This window comes from Mesoplodon mirus (assembly GCF_964341445.2).
Source record: "Mesoplodon mirus genome assembly, chromosome: 8".
NCBI lineage: Eukaryota > Metazoa > Chordata > Mammalia > Artiodactyla > Ziphiidae > Mesoplodon > Mesoplodon mirus.
Window position 1 is genome coordinate 29,487,615 of NC_138984.1, and position 14,270 is coordinate 29,501,884.

The 14,270-nt window shown below is 40.3% G+C and overlaps 1 protein-coding gene across 1 annotated transcript in view; it reads left to right on the forward strand.

Annotated features, from left to right (window-relative positions):
* KLF7 (KLF transcription factor 7) overlaps positions 1 to 14,270 on the forward strand; it is a 456,278-nt gene that overhangs the window by 298,214 nt on the left and 143,794 nt on the right. Inside the window, exon 8 of the mRNA XM_082629926.1 lies at positions 5,387 to 5,453. Coding sequence (XP_082486052.1) covers positions 5,387 to 5,390 — 4 coding nt within the window. The 3' untranslated portion in view covers positions 5,391 to 5,453. Of the gene's footprint in view, positions 1 to 5,386 lie in introns of the transcript that reaches the window.

Genomic DNA, 14,270 nt, shown 5'->3' on the forward strand with positions numbered 1-14,270 from the left:
CCTAAGAAATATTTTCTGGTGTAAAAGATGAGTTAAAGGTAGACTGAAATGTTTCTTCATTATAAGGTAAATGTTATATCCAAAACCAAATAATTCTCCCTTTGTGTATTACTCAGCCAAAAGAAAAAAAGACTTTTTTAAACCTGTACCTGTGGTTTGCAGGATGTAAGTGATTTTTGTAATTAGATACACTCAGTCGTATGAAAAGAAACATGAGACCCCAAAATCATTTAACCTATAGAATCTCAGTCACTATTTGATAAGAAATGAGGCTTTTGGAACAGTGCACACCAGAATGTGTGGGCAGAGATCTGCAATCATCCCTCTAATCTCCATGAATTATTTTCATCTGACAGTATCACTTACTTTATTTAAGGTCCCAGTCTGTTAAATCTTGCAAATATGGAGAAGGTAGGTAACTAGTTCTCAGGGTCAATTCAAAGAGATGGGGAAACAGTCCTGTTCTTATGTTGTGTGAAAATAACTTCAAACGATCATTTTATCCAATAAAGTATTCATCAAAGAGAAAACCTACCCGAACAAAACAATAAAACTTATTTCAGTTAAAGCAGACTGTTGAGAAGTCTAACAGAGAAATGTGTTCCATGTGCCAGTCCCACTAAATCCTTAACATTCAGCTTTTTACAGACTTGCAAATCAAATTGCTTTATGGGTAAAGGAGCACTTAATACAGTGTGACCAGTTTAAAGTTAACATTTTGTATTCAGGATGATTAATGACACCATATTGTATTTCAATTACTACAAGATAACATGTCTGTAATAAACGATGGCAATAATATTCACATTAAGTCAATAAAAAGCATTTTCCAAGTGTGATGTATAAGTGCCATTATTATAGTACACGTTGATCACCTCATACAGTGAATTATAAACAGTGTAACAGGAAATCTCTATACCGAAGCATGTATTTTCATTTCAGTGCACAGGGATTTTGGCAGATCACCCTCATTAATGTTAACAGTAGTCAAACGAAGATCTTCACACACATTAGCAGGAGGACTGCTTCTCCTTCTCCTAGCCTTGCTACAATCTACTCTCTCCAAACTGCATTTTTGTAGGTTCAAGCGTAAGAAATCAACTTACTTCTCAGAACACTTAAGTCTGAATGGAAATAGATGTGGCAAGTGACTAGGTTCATATTCTGGAAAATCAATACTTGGAGAAGACAAGTCTCAAATAATAGGTATTTATTTTCCAAAAGGATCTGTCCACCTGAGAGAGAGAGTTTGGGTACCATGAAACTTGGAGAAGCTTCTGGATGATAAATCCCTCGGGTATCATGGCTTTTTCAATTGCTCTGAATGTTGCCTGGTTACAGAGTAAGGTTGTTGAGAAGACCCAGGAGCTCAAGAAGGTAGGGAGAGGGGAGAAGGTAGGGAAGGTGGGTGGTTTCTGCCCCCTCCCCCTTGGTATGCTCTACTGTCCCTCCCAACGTGGTTTCAGTTGAGCTGATCATGACACAAGTGTGACTAAAGGAGAGGTATCTTTAGGGTGGTGCTGGGAGTGGGCGCCAAGGCCACTGACCTAACAGAGCATCTAATTTGAAGCTGCTCTCTACCTAAAGGAGAGGCTGCAGGAGGGAGTGAGTATCAGATGAAGGAGCAAGGTGCCAACGTACAGGGACAGAGATGTTTTATCAGTGAAGCTGTCCTTGCATGCTCAGGTGGACACGTAACTGTCTGTTGCATGTCCGTAATAGTTATGCACAAATATGATCTGCAGACTGTAGGGAGGACAACGTGATATCCTTTCCTTTTTGTACCATTTAAAAAATTAGTTTTTGGAACAAAATCCTCTCTTTCAGACCTCATGCTATCAGATAATTGCTGGTGATATTGTGGAATCAAATGAGTTTCAAAATAACCTTAGCTATATTCCCTACAAATTGTCTTTAGCAGAAAATGGAGTCACCGATGTGGAAGATCAGCGTCAGAATAAGTGACCCTCTTTACTCCAATACAACCCAAAGTCATCAAGGAAGCATTCCAAAATAGCGAGAGACATTTGAAAGCAATTGTAATGCCAATAAAGTGGCAGTATGAGATGAATACAGACCCCAGAATATAGTTAAATAGATCTACATCAAATCAAAATTTTCTTAGAAATCTGGGTTCACTGCACATGAATGGCTTTGACTGTGACTACGTACCTAGTCAGAAAAATGGGATTTCTATCTCTAAATCTGCTACCTATCTATAGCTGTGTTTTCAAATTGTAAGCGAGTTTTCAGATGACTATGAGTATGTTGTTAATATCCTGGGGCCTCAGCTTCCTCCTTTTGCGGTGGAGATCATGCCCATCATCCAAGATTCAATCCACCAAGTATGTGGAAGTCCTCATACCCTTCATCACTTCACACTTCACAAGTGTTCTCTTGGTCCATGGTCTCATTTGTAATTCTGAACCCCCTGGATTCTAAAAAACAAAAGTTGTTTTGTTTGTTTGTAAGTTGGAGTCAAAACTCCTTTGATGGCAAAGCCTGACCTGAACTGACATGAAGCTATTGACTGGCTCTGGTTAATCCCACTTAGTGTGATTTGCTGCAGAAATATGGATGCATTTACATGAATATAATCAATGGATCTAAAGTCCAAAAATTCTGAATTCCAAACCACATCTAGGGCTAAGGGGTCCAGAGAGGGGACTGTGATGATGATGATGAAGATTATCATAGTCCAAACACTTTTGCCTTCCGTTAGCTTGCTTCTTTCTTCTCGTTATACTATTTGGTTCTTAACTTTTGGCAATCTTATCTCCCATTGACCTCCCTGTATGGTTCCTTTGCTGCCATGGTGACACAGTTTCTGAGAAGAACGTACCACCACTTTCTCCTTGTTCCTGGTTCTGCTCTGTCCATTCCTGGTTTTGATTTGGCTCGCTTTCTGGTGCTCTGGGTCCAACTGTCAGTGACTTCTGGGAATGCAGAACTTGGCTTTATAACTTGTCAAATGGATTGGGACAAAGACTCTTGTTGAATTTGGCTGGGAAAAACAGATGGCTTGCTTAGTAAGGATGGAAGAAGGATATGGAGGGTGAAGACAATTCATCCTCTTATGAAATAGAATTCATTCACACTGGTACCTTATTTATTTCTTATTCATTATGATTCATTGTATGCAAAAAGGCTCCATTCAAACAACATGCTTTGTGGTATGAATTCCATTATCAGAAACAGGAATACTACAGATGTCACCTAGGATGGGGTTCCCCTATTTGCTCCCTCAACATGTGAGGTGGGCTATGGCTCCTTGGTCTCTGCCCCATAAGATAAGGATTCTATCTCTGTCCATTGACATATGGCCATAGCCCAAAGAGCCCTTTCCCTGTTTCCAGGGACCCACCTTAGGCATCTGCCTTGAAGAAGGACCTCAGCCTGAGATAGTCACCATTGGCTTCACCTTGGCTACTACCAAGCCAACATAGAGGACACTGATATCTTCTTAGTCCTTTCTGGGTCCAAGTTCACATTGTTTAAAGGCATTTTCTTCTGAAATTTATCAGATGAGGTGTCATGTGAGATGTCTACATTTTGGAATGCATCCAAATAAATCAGTTACTATAGAATCAAAAGGCTTTGTTCTAAGACAATTTCACTTGTAAGGTGGTCTCTTGGGTTGCAACTGAAAAACATCCTCATTTAATTACAAAAATAAGGTGTAAATACATGAAAGCAGGAGTTCAAGCTTGGCAATATGTACCTTGCAACATAAATGACATGGGAAATAGCTGTCAACTACGGGGTTTGGTGGAGAAAGGAGACTAGTTTGGGTTGAAGTATCAAGAAGACATTTATGAAGGATGCTGGATTGAAAGTAGACTCTAAGTTTGTGTACATTTGGATGATGGAGATGGGATGGAGATGAAAGGGAAAAGAATGGTATGACCTGTGAATAATAATGAAATGGAGGTAGGATGGGAAGATAACTTCTGATAGAAAAAGGCCTTGAATGAGATGCCAAGATATTTGGTATTTGTCTTATGTGCTGGGAGTAGAGTTTAGGTTTTGGAACAGAAGATGACCTGTTGCTGCTTTATTTTAGTAAGAGAAACTTAAAATAAGCATGTAGAGTGAAGTACAGAGGGAGGAAATTGATTATGCAAAATAATTAAAAGATAACGTAAGCACATTGGATGTATTATCTTGATTATTTTAACAACTCTAGAAGTAGTCACTCACTGTTATCTCTGTTCTTTGGATGAGGCTTGAAAATACTAAATAACTTGTCCAGGATCACCCAGCTAGCAAGTGGCTGGTCCAGAATTTGAACACAGATTTGTTTGCATCCAGAGTTGAATTCTTATCCACTTTACAATAAACTGACAATTGCAATGATTCGGTTGTTAGGTTGTAATTACCTCTATTACAGTGATGGCAGTGGGAATGGAAACAATGGTTGGAGGTGAGAGATATTGTAAAGGAAGTATCCACAGACCTAGTGACTAGGTGTGAGTGGCAAAGTGAGGACAAGGCAAAGATTTGGTTTCATTGCTTCAAGCCTGGATGTTTAGGAGAATATTGGTAACACCAGTTGAGAAAAAGGGTTAAGGGGAAGCCTGGGTTTGGAGAGACAGATTATGAATTATTAATGAAGCAGCAATCAACACTGGCCTCCAGTTCTTTCTTCTTCTATCCTTCTCCTCTATCTTATCTCCACTATCTCTACCCTTTATTACTAGCATCTGTGGAAGGCAGTAAGACGCTTGTTTTAGTCCTATGCTGAGTCCTATAAAATAAGGCTTATATAATGTGTGAGAGGGTGAGGTGAGGGCAGGGGGGAGAAGGGGGAATTCGTAGTTAATGAGGATCTTCAACAAAATTTATTCTCAATTCTCAGGATTTATTTTAAGTAGATTTCACCGTAAAAATAATATTATACTTACTTTGCCCCATTCTCTCTGTAATGGCATCGGGCCCATGGTAGAGTTATAGGACCAAATCACAGTAGGCATTTAAAATTCATGATCATGCTGCTGCATGGCAGAACAATATAAATTGAAAGGCACAGCCTGGATACCATCTTGTGGTCTTTATAAGAGGAAAATTAGTGTCACTTTGGTTCACGAAAGGCTTATGACAGGCCTGGGCCTGTGGTGGCACTAATGTAGCCGTCACTGGAATGCCAAGAGATGGCCTGCTGGGTTAACAGCTGTCATTTTGTGCCAAACTCACGTAACTGAAAGGTTCTGGGCCAATTAAAAAAAAAAAGATGCTGCTTTTCTCCTTTGGTTATGAGATGCAAGAGCAAGCACTTTGGAAAGCAAGCTACTTTGTTTCCTGCTAAAATATGCCTGTCAAAGTGGCCAGTTTCTATGGTGAAAGACATTTTGAAACATGTTCATGTTGGTGTGTCTTTGTCTGGTAGGTGAGCCTTGCTGGAGCATCATCCTTCGAGCTGAGTACTGGGCTGGCAGTGGAAACTGACTTAGGATGGGAACTACTTCAACATTTCAGTCAGGATGGTGGTTTGCATGGGGACCAAGGTAAATCTGAGAGACAGAATGCCTCATGTGAAACACCTGAGCTCTGGGGTCAGAAAGACCTGATTCTGACACTTAGAAGCTATTTAATTTGGTGCAAGTCACATGACTGGTCTTAACCGGCATTGCCATATCTATACAAGGGGTTAACACCACCTTTATTGAAGGGTTGTTTAAAGATCAGAAACAACATACAGGGACTTCCCTGGCGGCGCAGTGGTTAAGAATCCGCCTACCAATGCAGGGGACACAGGTTCGAGCCCTGGTCTGGGAAGATCCCACATGCTGTGGAGTAACTAAGTCTGGGCGCCACAACTACTGAGCCCACACACTGCAACTACTGAAGCCTGTGAGCCTAGAGCCCATGCTCCACAACAAGAGAAGCCACCGCAGGCCCTTGCACTGCAAGAGTAGCCCCCGCTCACCACAACTAGAGAAAGCTCATGTGCAGCAAAGAAGACCCAATGCAGCCAAAAATAAATAAAATTTTAAAATAATAATAATAAAAAATGTGTCAAAAAAACAATGAATAAAATACATTATTTGTATATGGTATGATGTATTGCATAGAATACATTAAATGTATATAAAATAGTAATAGGAACAAATCCGAGTTTTTATCTGCCAGGCCCCATGCTAAGCAGTTTACATGCATTATATCATTTGATTCTCATCATTGGCCAAGGCAGTTAAGTAGTACTTTTATTTATTTATTTATTTTTTTTGCGGTATGCGGGCCTCTCACTGCTGCGGCCTCTCCCATTGCGGAGCACAGGCTCCGGACGCGCAGGCCCATCAGCCATGGCTCACGGGCCCAGCCGCTCCGCGGCACGTGGGATCCTCCCGAACCGGGCACGAACCCGTGTCCCCTGCATCAGCAGGCGGACTCTCAACCACTGAGCCGCCAGGGAAGCCCTGTAAGTAGTATTTTTATTCCCTATTTGACAGGTAAGAAAACTGAGTCTTGGAAAAGTGATTTCCACAGCTAGTAAGTTGGAAAATAAGGATTTGTACCCTGATCTGTTTGTTCTGGATCTTGTATTACTGAAGACTGTTATAAGGGTTAGGCAAATAGCAGTCATGTTTGTGATTTAGATTCTGCCTTGTATTGTATTATTCTAGTAAGAGGAGTTTTGAGTATATCTCATCTATTACAGGTAGGTTTAGCTGAATTTTTGTCATACTCTGAAATTGTATTTCCATGAGGGTGCCTATTTATTTATTTATATAGGCAGTTACTGGGAAGAGAAAGTGGTTTAGCATTTGGAGAAATGGGACTAAGTATTGTGATTCCTCTTTGTTTTTACTTTACACTGCCACAAACATATTGTGTGTCACATCCCAACCATTAGAAGCTCTACATTTGGATTAGCCATTAGGAAAATGCAATAATGGCCTCATCTAGGAAATGTTTCAAGGAATCAATTAAAGTGCAAAATAGTCCGGCTAATCTCCCTTATGGGGCTGTTCTGGTGCTAACACAATGATCCTGAGCTGTTGGAAGATCATTACACAATCGATGGTACCCAAAACACAAGGCATCTTTAATATTCAGCAAGCCCCCATCGGAGAGGAAACTTAAGCTCCCTTCAGTGTGGATAGTTCTAGAATGTTCCATGGCTTTGAATATTTCCACCCTTGTTCCTGGTGATTATAGTGTTTATAGGATGCCTGGGTAACCCCTAAGAATTTGCTCTTCCATGAAAATGCACTTCAATGTTTAAATGCCTACAGTTCTGAATTAGCACATCTTAGACTCTAGAGGTTTCTTCAAAGTAGGTGATCGGATGACTGAAGTCAAGATGGGTTCTGTATCTATAAATACTTTCCAACATCCAAAGTGCTAGCTTTCTTCTTAAAGTAATTTGGGACTTATTCTGACTCCTTTTGTGGTACTCAACATTGTCCTTTACCTTGTGACAGCCCTATGGGGTAGACGCTATTTTATCCCCATGTCATAGATGGGGAAACTGAAGTTCAGAGAAATTAAAATTGCCAATTTGACCAGCATGTGTGAAAACTGGAATTCAAACATAGTCTTGGATTTACAAAGCTCAGGCCATAGAATCTTATGACTTTTCTTGGAGGTTTTATTTCAGCATTGGCCAAGTAGTGGCTTTACCTACAGGTAATAGGATACTTCCTGGGGAACAGGGTGTGATGATTATTGAGCAAAATGTTGAGGTTGAGTTGGGGTTTTGGAGCCCAACTGCCTGGGTTTAAAGCCTGATTCTGCTATGTAGCTGTGTAATCTTGGGCAAGTTACTAACTCTCATTGTGCCTCATTCTTATAAAGAAATATCTTATGAGGTTGGTGTAAAGATTAAATGAGTTAATACTTAAATCACATATAAGAACAAAGCGTACAACCTATAAAAGTTAGCTATCCTTATTCTACCGAAAAGGTAAAATCAATGTTTTGTTCTTTGTTATAACTACAGCATCTAGAGAATTGTCTGGCATATAGTAGGTACTCAAGATATATTTATTTTATAAATGATTAAGTTAAGGAATTCATAAGAGAATTATAAGAGATTATATCCAGTTCTGGGGGCCAAGTAAGATTTAGATTTTGTTAGCTCAGTCCTCTATCCAGCTTCATTTGGCAACAAAAACACAAAGAATAGGAATGCTGGAGTATTTAGGAGCTAGCAGGGACCTGTTATATCATCTGCTATTCCCCATTGTGAATGAGGAGAGTGAGATTCCAAGAAGTTAGGTGAGGTAACTCAGTGAGTTGACAAAGCTGGTATTAAAATTTAGGTTATTTTGCTTCTTAAGCACTTCATAAGCTTGAGTGGAACTATCCCAGAAATGATTTGAACTCAGTCATTTTTTTTTTAGGAAACTGTCTTTTCATAGTTTTTCTTGGAAGGAGGGAAACACTGTAGAAAATAAAGGACCATCTCCTTTATTGAAGCTATGAGCTAATATGGAATGGAATCTCCATAATGTTTGTGATATAAATCTGCATTTCAGCTCTAGTTCCTGGTTTTGGATATGGAGATGGATTGGGACCCCAACTCTGTAATTTGTCATCTCTGTGACCTTGGGCAAGTCATTTAGCCTCTCTGAGTCTTAGCATATCTTATCTGTGAGGTTAGTTATCATATAGACTCAAAGGGTCATCATGAGGAGTATTAAATGAGATGATGAGCACTTAACACAGGGCCTGGCACAGACTAAGTTCTAATTAAGCAGTAACCACTATTGTGAATCATGTTGATTTTTCCTGTGGAAGGTCTCACTTAACTAACCCTTTTTATTTGTGGGGTTACTACCCTAGTGTTTCAATATGTCACTTTCTTTCCTCTTCAAGCCCTACTTCCTATGGCTGCCAGCTTTGTTAAATACTCTCCCAAACTGACCATTGGTCCTTATTTCTTCTTTCTACATCAAATCCAGACCTTCTGATCTGTTTTTCAAAATCCTCATAAAGCCTCACTTTGCCTCTCGCCTCTTCTCACAGCTCCTCTCAAACTGTACACTTCCATTGGCCCATCTTTGCTCTGTCCGTGGTCCTGACTTCTCAGGTTCATATTCTCACCTGCCCCTTCTTAGGCTCTCCAAATCCTCCTTATGTTTCAAGGCAGTTGAGGGTCCAGCTCTTCCAAGAAGCCTTCTATGATTATTCCAGTCCTCGTTGAGTTACTATTCTGAGTTCTGACAGTGTTTCTGAAACCTGTTAGGATAGTGCCTGATTTTCACTGCTTTGGGTACCCACTGACTGTAACTGAAAGAAAATTGTTGTTAATTATAAGTGCAGTGTTATATTTGGTGATGTATCTGATCAAGAACACATCTCATATATTATCCTAATACGAATTTATCATATTGGCATAATAATATATCAGTGAATTACACACAGTCATACTAAATATATGTATGAATTTCTATAAAATAGGCACCGATAAATATCTGACATTAATTTGCTAAAAGGAGATCAGGGTATTTAAAAGAGTGTATTTTTCTTATTAAAATATTCATGTAAGTGGGAAAAATGCACAAAGATATTTTTGGTAGCATTGCTTATCAAAACATTGAAAACACTCTAAATATATGTCAGTAAGGCTTGAGAAGTTATGATACGTCCATACACAGGCAGACCATGTACTTACTGAAAAGAGCAAAATGGATCTCTATATATTGACAAGGAATGATGTCCTTGGTACATTATGTACAAAAAACAAGCTGCAGGGTAGTAATTATGACTAAATTTTTGTAAAGCAAACACATATTTCAAATATATTTTCTGTTCCTCTATGGATAGAAAACACCTAGATATACGTTAAACTGTTAAAAGTGCTTATCTCTGAGAAGTTAGATATTGGAAATGGATTGGGGTAGCTAGAAGAATAGTTATTATGTTTTTTAAGAATCTATACAACAAATAAAAATCTGAGTCCTCTATGTCATAAGTTTAGACCAATTATAATATGTATTTAAAATTTTATATTCAAATATTTATGATTGTTTTCCAATAATCTTAAGGGTATTTAAAAATATATAAAGTGGGGCTTCCCTGGTGGCACAGTGGTTGAGAGTCCACCTGCCGATGCAGGGGACACGGGTTCGTGCCCCGGTCTGGGAAGATCCCACATGCTGCGGAGCGGCTGGGCCCGTGAGACATGGCCGCTGGGCCTGTGCGTCCAGAGCCTGTGCTTCACAACGGGAGAGGCCACAACAGTGAGAGGCCCGCGTACCACACACACACACACAAAATGTACATATATATATATATATATATATATATAAAGTGTATGACTGAAATAATGATTTTTTTCTCAGTATAAAATTTCTCCCAGCAATAAGTGTTATTCATATTGCCTTCCTTTAACCATAGAGCTGCATTCAAATTTGACATTATTCCTCTCAAAAACCAATATTCAGTGCCTCCAAATTCAGAAACCCATTAAGGAGTTATGGAGGATGATATTTTAAAAATATGTCATATCCTCAATAACTTCTGCACTGACCAGCTAGAACGGATGATGGCTAGTATGCCAGACTAGGCATCCTGGTGGAACACCAGCCCTGGCCTTAACTTTGTGAACTGGCCGAAGGTAGTCTCTGAAATCTGTTCTTCACCTTGGTTTTCTTGTGCTCCATCCCTCCCTTTTTCCACCCAGCACAGGATCGGGGGCCCAGAATTATTTTGAAGAATACTATTCGCATAGTAAGGTGGGAGAGACAGCAGTTATACAGTTGCTTTGGTCAAGATGATAGAAGGTGTGAAAGGGATTTTGAGAGGGTGGAAAGGATGTGGGCTTTGGAGCAGACAGATCTCGACTTGAGTCCTGGTTTGCTCATTTTCTCGTTGTGTGACATGGGGCAAGACAGGTAATCTCTCTGTGCTGCTATTTCTTCACGTGTAAAATGATGTTAATCTCTACCTCATGGGGCACTTGTTAAGGAAAATGAGGCAACCTGTTAAGTGTCTGGGGCATAATTGGTGTTTGTAAATGTTAGTAATTCCCCCTCTTCCCTCCTCCCCAATCCTACTTCCCACATGCCCTTGATTTACTCTAAGAATGTACGATTCAGGTCTTTTTAACACCCGCTGGTGAATCCACCCTTTCCTTTGCCATGTACTACCTATCTGAGTTACTGCTCAGTGCCAGGTCATGTGCCCATTGTGTCACTGTATTAAAGCATTGACGAGTGAAGTACAGGTGTTTATTAGGCAGCTTTGAGTGCATAATTGTCAAAACAGTCCAGATCAAAGAATACACCAACCTAGTAATTTGGCCATAATTACACATGGGTTCACATGGGTCAGTTTCACCTCTTCTAACTCAATCAGAAGCTCCTTGAGGGCAGAAGTCAATTATTCTCCTACATCTACAACAATGCCTTGCACAATTATGAACACGCATATTTACCAAACATTTGTTGACTGATTGACCAACTGGCCTATGGGTAACAAGGTCTCTTTAGGTGTGAATAAAGCAGTTTTCAAACTGGTTAACAGGGCTTGAAAAGATATAAAACCCAAATCTGACTGTTGGAGCTTAATTACACTTTATAAGCAAGCACATCTACACCTACATCATTGCAAATTGGAGAAAATCTTCCATCTGTAGCTATTCTTCATATTCTCATTGGCTTTTCAGCGGCTCATTAGTGTAATGGAGATGCCTTGAGGCAAGCTTCGGTAGCCTTAGAGCACAGGCAGACATCCCTGAGCTCCGGAAAGAACATGGACAGGCCCTGAAAGCATGAGGGAAAGCTTTGGAGAAGGCAATTGAGAAACCTCCTGGCGAGACATTGTCTGCGGATCACTGGCCCGATATCGCATAAAGGCCCCATCTGAGCCATTACAGCCTATTGTGTCAATGTGTTTTCTGGGAGGCTGTCATCCATAGATCACAGTCGGCAGCGAAAGTAATGCCTCCATGGGAACTGTTACTATTTCCCATCGGTGAATTCTATTAGAGGTCCGTGGGTTACTGCCACTGGAGTTCATATTAACTCGGTCAAAGGGATGGTGATTGATTCTGTGGAATTTTGTGAATACACACAAAATACATTTCATACTGTCATCTGGGTTTTGTATTGCACTTCCATGATCCCTGCTACATGGTTAATCCAATATCATCTACTCGAATTGCTACAGAGAAAAAAACAAATTTCCCATGCCATTTTAAAGCTGAGATACCTGCCCATTTCCTTTCTTCTCCAGTCACAAAAGATTTAGACCTAACTATAAACCATTGACTTCTCTTCTGGGTTAACAACTTGATCTGATGGGAAAGGCATTTATTGAATGCCCACTGTGTACCAATAAATAACAGTGGGAACTACGAATGATACCAAACAATTAATACAGTAGGTTTGTGTCCCCATGGAATTTATAATATAATCAGAAAGAAGGCATTCATAAAATGATCAAAGAATATAATTACAAAACTAGTAACAGGAAGTGCCTAAATAAGACATAGTTGCGTCACAAACAGTGCAATAGCTATATTCTTGAAAAGATGAGTGGGTACTAAATCTTGCAAAGTGCTGAAAAAAACAGCTATTTATAGGAGTCCTTTATGGTAAAGTGATTTTTTTCATAGCCTAACTTATTGATACTAAAATTTCTAAAGTCCTTGATGTGGGTTATATACTTTGGGCTTCTGGGCCAGGAAAAACACCAAGTTTAGGAGTAACCTTAGAAAGTTTCCTTAATTAATTGAATTTTAAATGAGATGTTGAAAATGAAGGACATGAGTTGGTAGTGATTTTAGAGAAGACCAACTCTCCTACATGCTCAAAGTAGAAAAACATAGCATCAAGTCTCTATTTCCTTCCTGAGTGGATATTGCACAGCATAGGGAGAGCTGGTGCTAAGATGCTCATGTTATTTGCAGTGGAGTTTTATAACTGGTATGGGAGTACTTTCTTGAACATTCCTTCCTGAAGTGCATTCTGATATATTCTGTATTCAGCACATCAATGGCTGGAGATCTTGTATGTACATATAGACACTTAGTGGTCCTCTGACCCCACATCTGGACTCCTAGAGGAGAAGCAGGTACTCTCAGGGCATCCCAGGTTATTGTGGTCAATGGGACACTGAGTGCAAGGACCAGAGAGTCTCATTCATTATGGAAATTCTTTTGTTCCCATGACTCCTCTCTCTGAAGGTCTTAAAAACTGGCAGAAAAGCAGGAAAGTTCACTTTATTGAGATCTCCATTTTGAAAAGCGATTATCTGGGTGGACAAAGCTCCTCCTAATTCCTTCCTAAAAACTCTTAAAATGTCCCTTGAGTTTGTACCTCCCTTTTTTTTTTTTTTTTTTTGCGGTACGCGGGCCTCTCACTGTTGTGGCCCCTCCCGTTGCGGAGCACAGGCTGCGGACGCACAGGCTCAGCGGCCATGGCTCACAGGCCCAGCCACTCCACGGCATGTAGGATCTTCCTGGACCAGGGCATGAACCCGTGTCCCCTGCATCGGCAGGCGGACTCTCAACCACTGCACCACCAGGGAAGCCCTGTACCTCCCTTTAATTCTCAAACTCCCATGGCTGTTTGGATTCTCTTTGCCAGATAGATAAATAGATGATAGATAGATAGATAGATAGATAGATAGATAGATAGATAGATAGATAGCAACAACCTCTTAGATGTTTATTCTAATTTTCGCCTCTCTTTGGTCCAACCCATTCTAAAACCTGCTGGAATGCAACTGTCCTCAAGTGCAGAGACCATCATGTTACTCCTCTGATCAAGAATTTCCTATTGCTTACAATAAAGGTCCACATTCTTCATTTTAATATCAAGGTCCCTAACAAATGCCCCCTCACTGCAAGTAAACCCCTATCTCTACCCCTCTCTTTAATCATCAACATTTCTCCTTCCTCTCTACTCTGCTATCTCCTAAGTAAAGTTCGTTTCTTCCTCTTCCGTGGTTTTCCATGAGATATCCCACTGCTCGAAAGCCCTATCACATCTCCCTTCCAAGCCACACCTTTCAAAGCATAGGGTTTTTTAGATTATAAATTTAATGTGGTTGAAAGAACTAGCTATGCACTTAGACACCTTGTTTCCCTGGGACAGTGGCTCCAGAGCCTGACAAGGAGGGATCATGGAGGACTGAGGAATGCTTGTGTAGGAGCTCCAGACATGGCAACAATGGAGCCCAATGTCCAACCCTCGCCCACACCACCCCCTCCTTGGCAGGGAACTGGCGTTGGCCAAATGCAGACATTCTGCAGGGCTGAGAAGGAATAGAGGATACTTACCTCAGGCAAGACCAAAAGCTGAGAACCATGAGCAGGG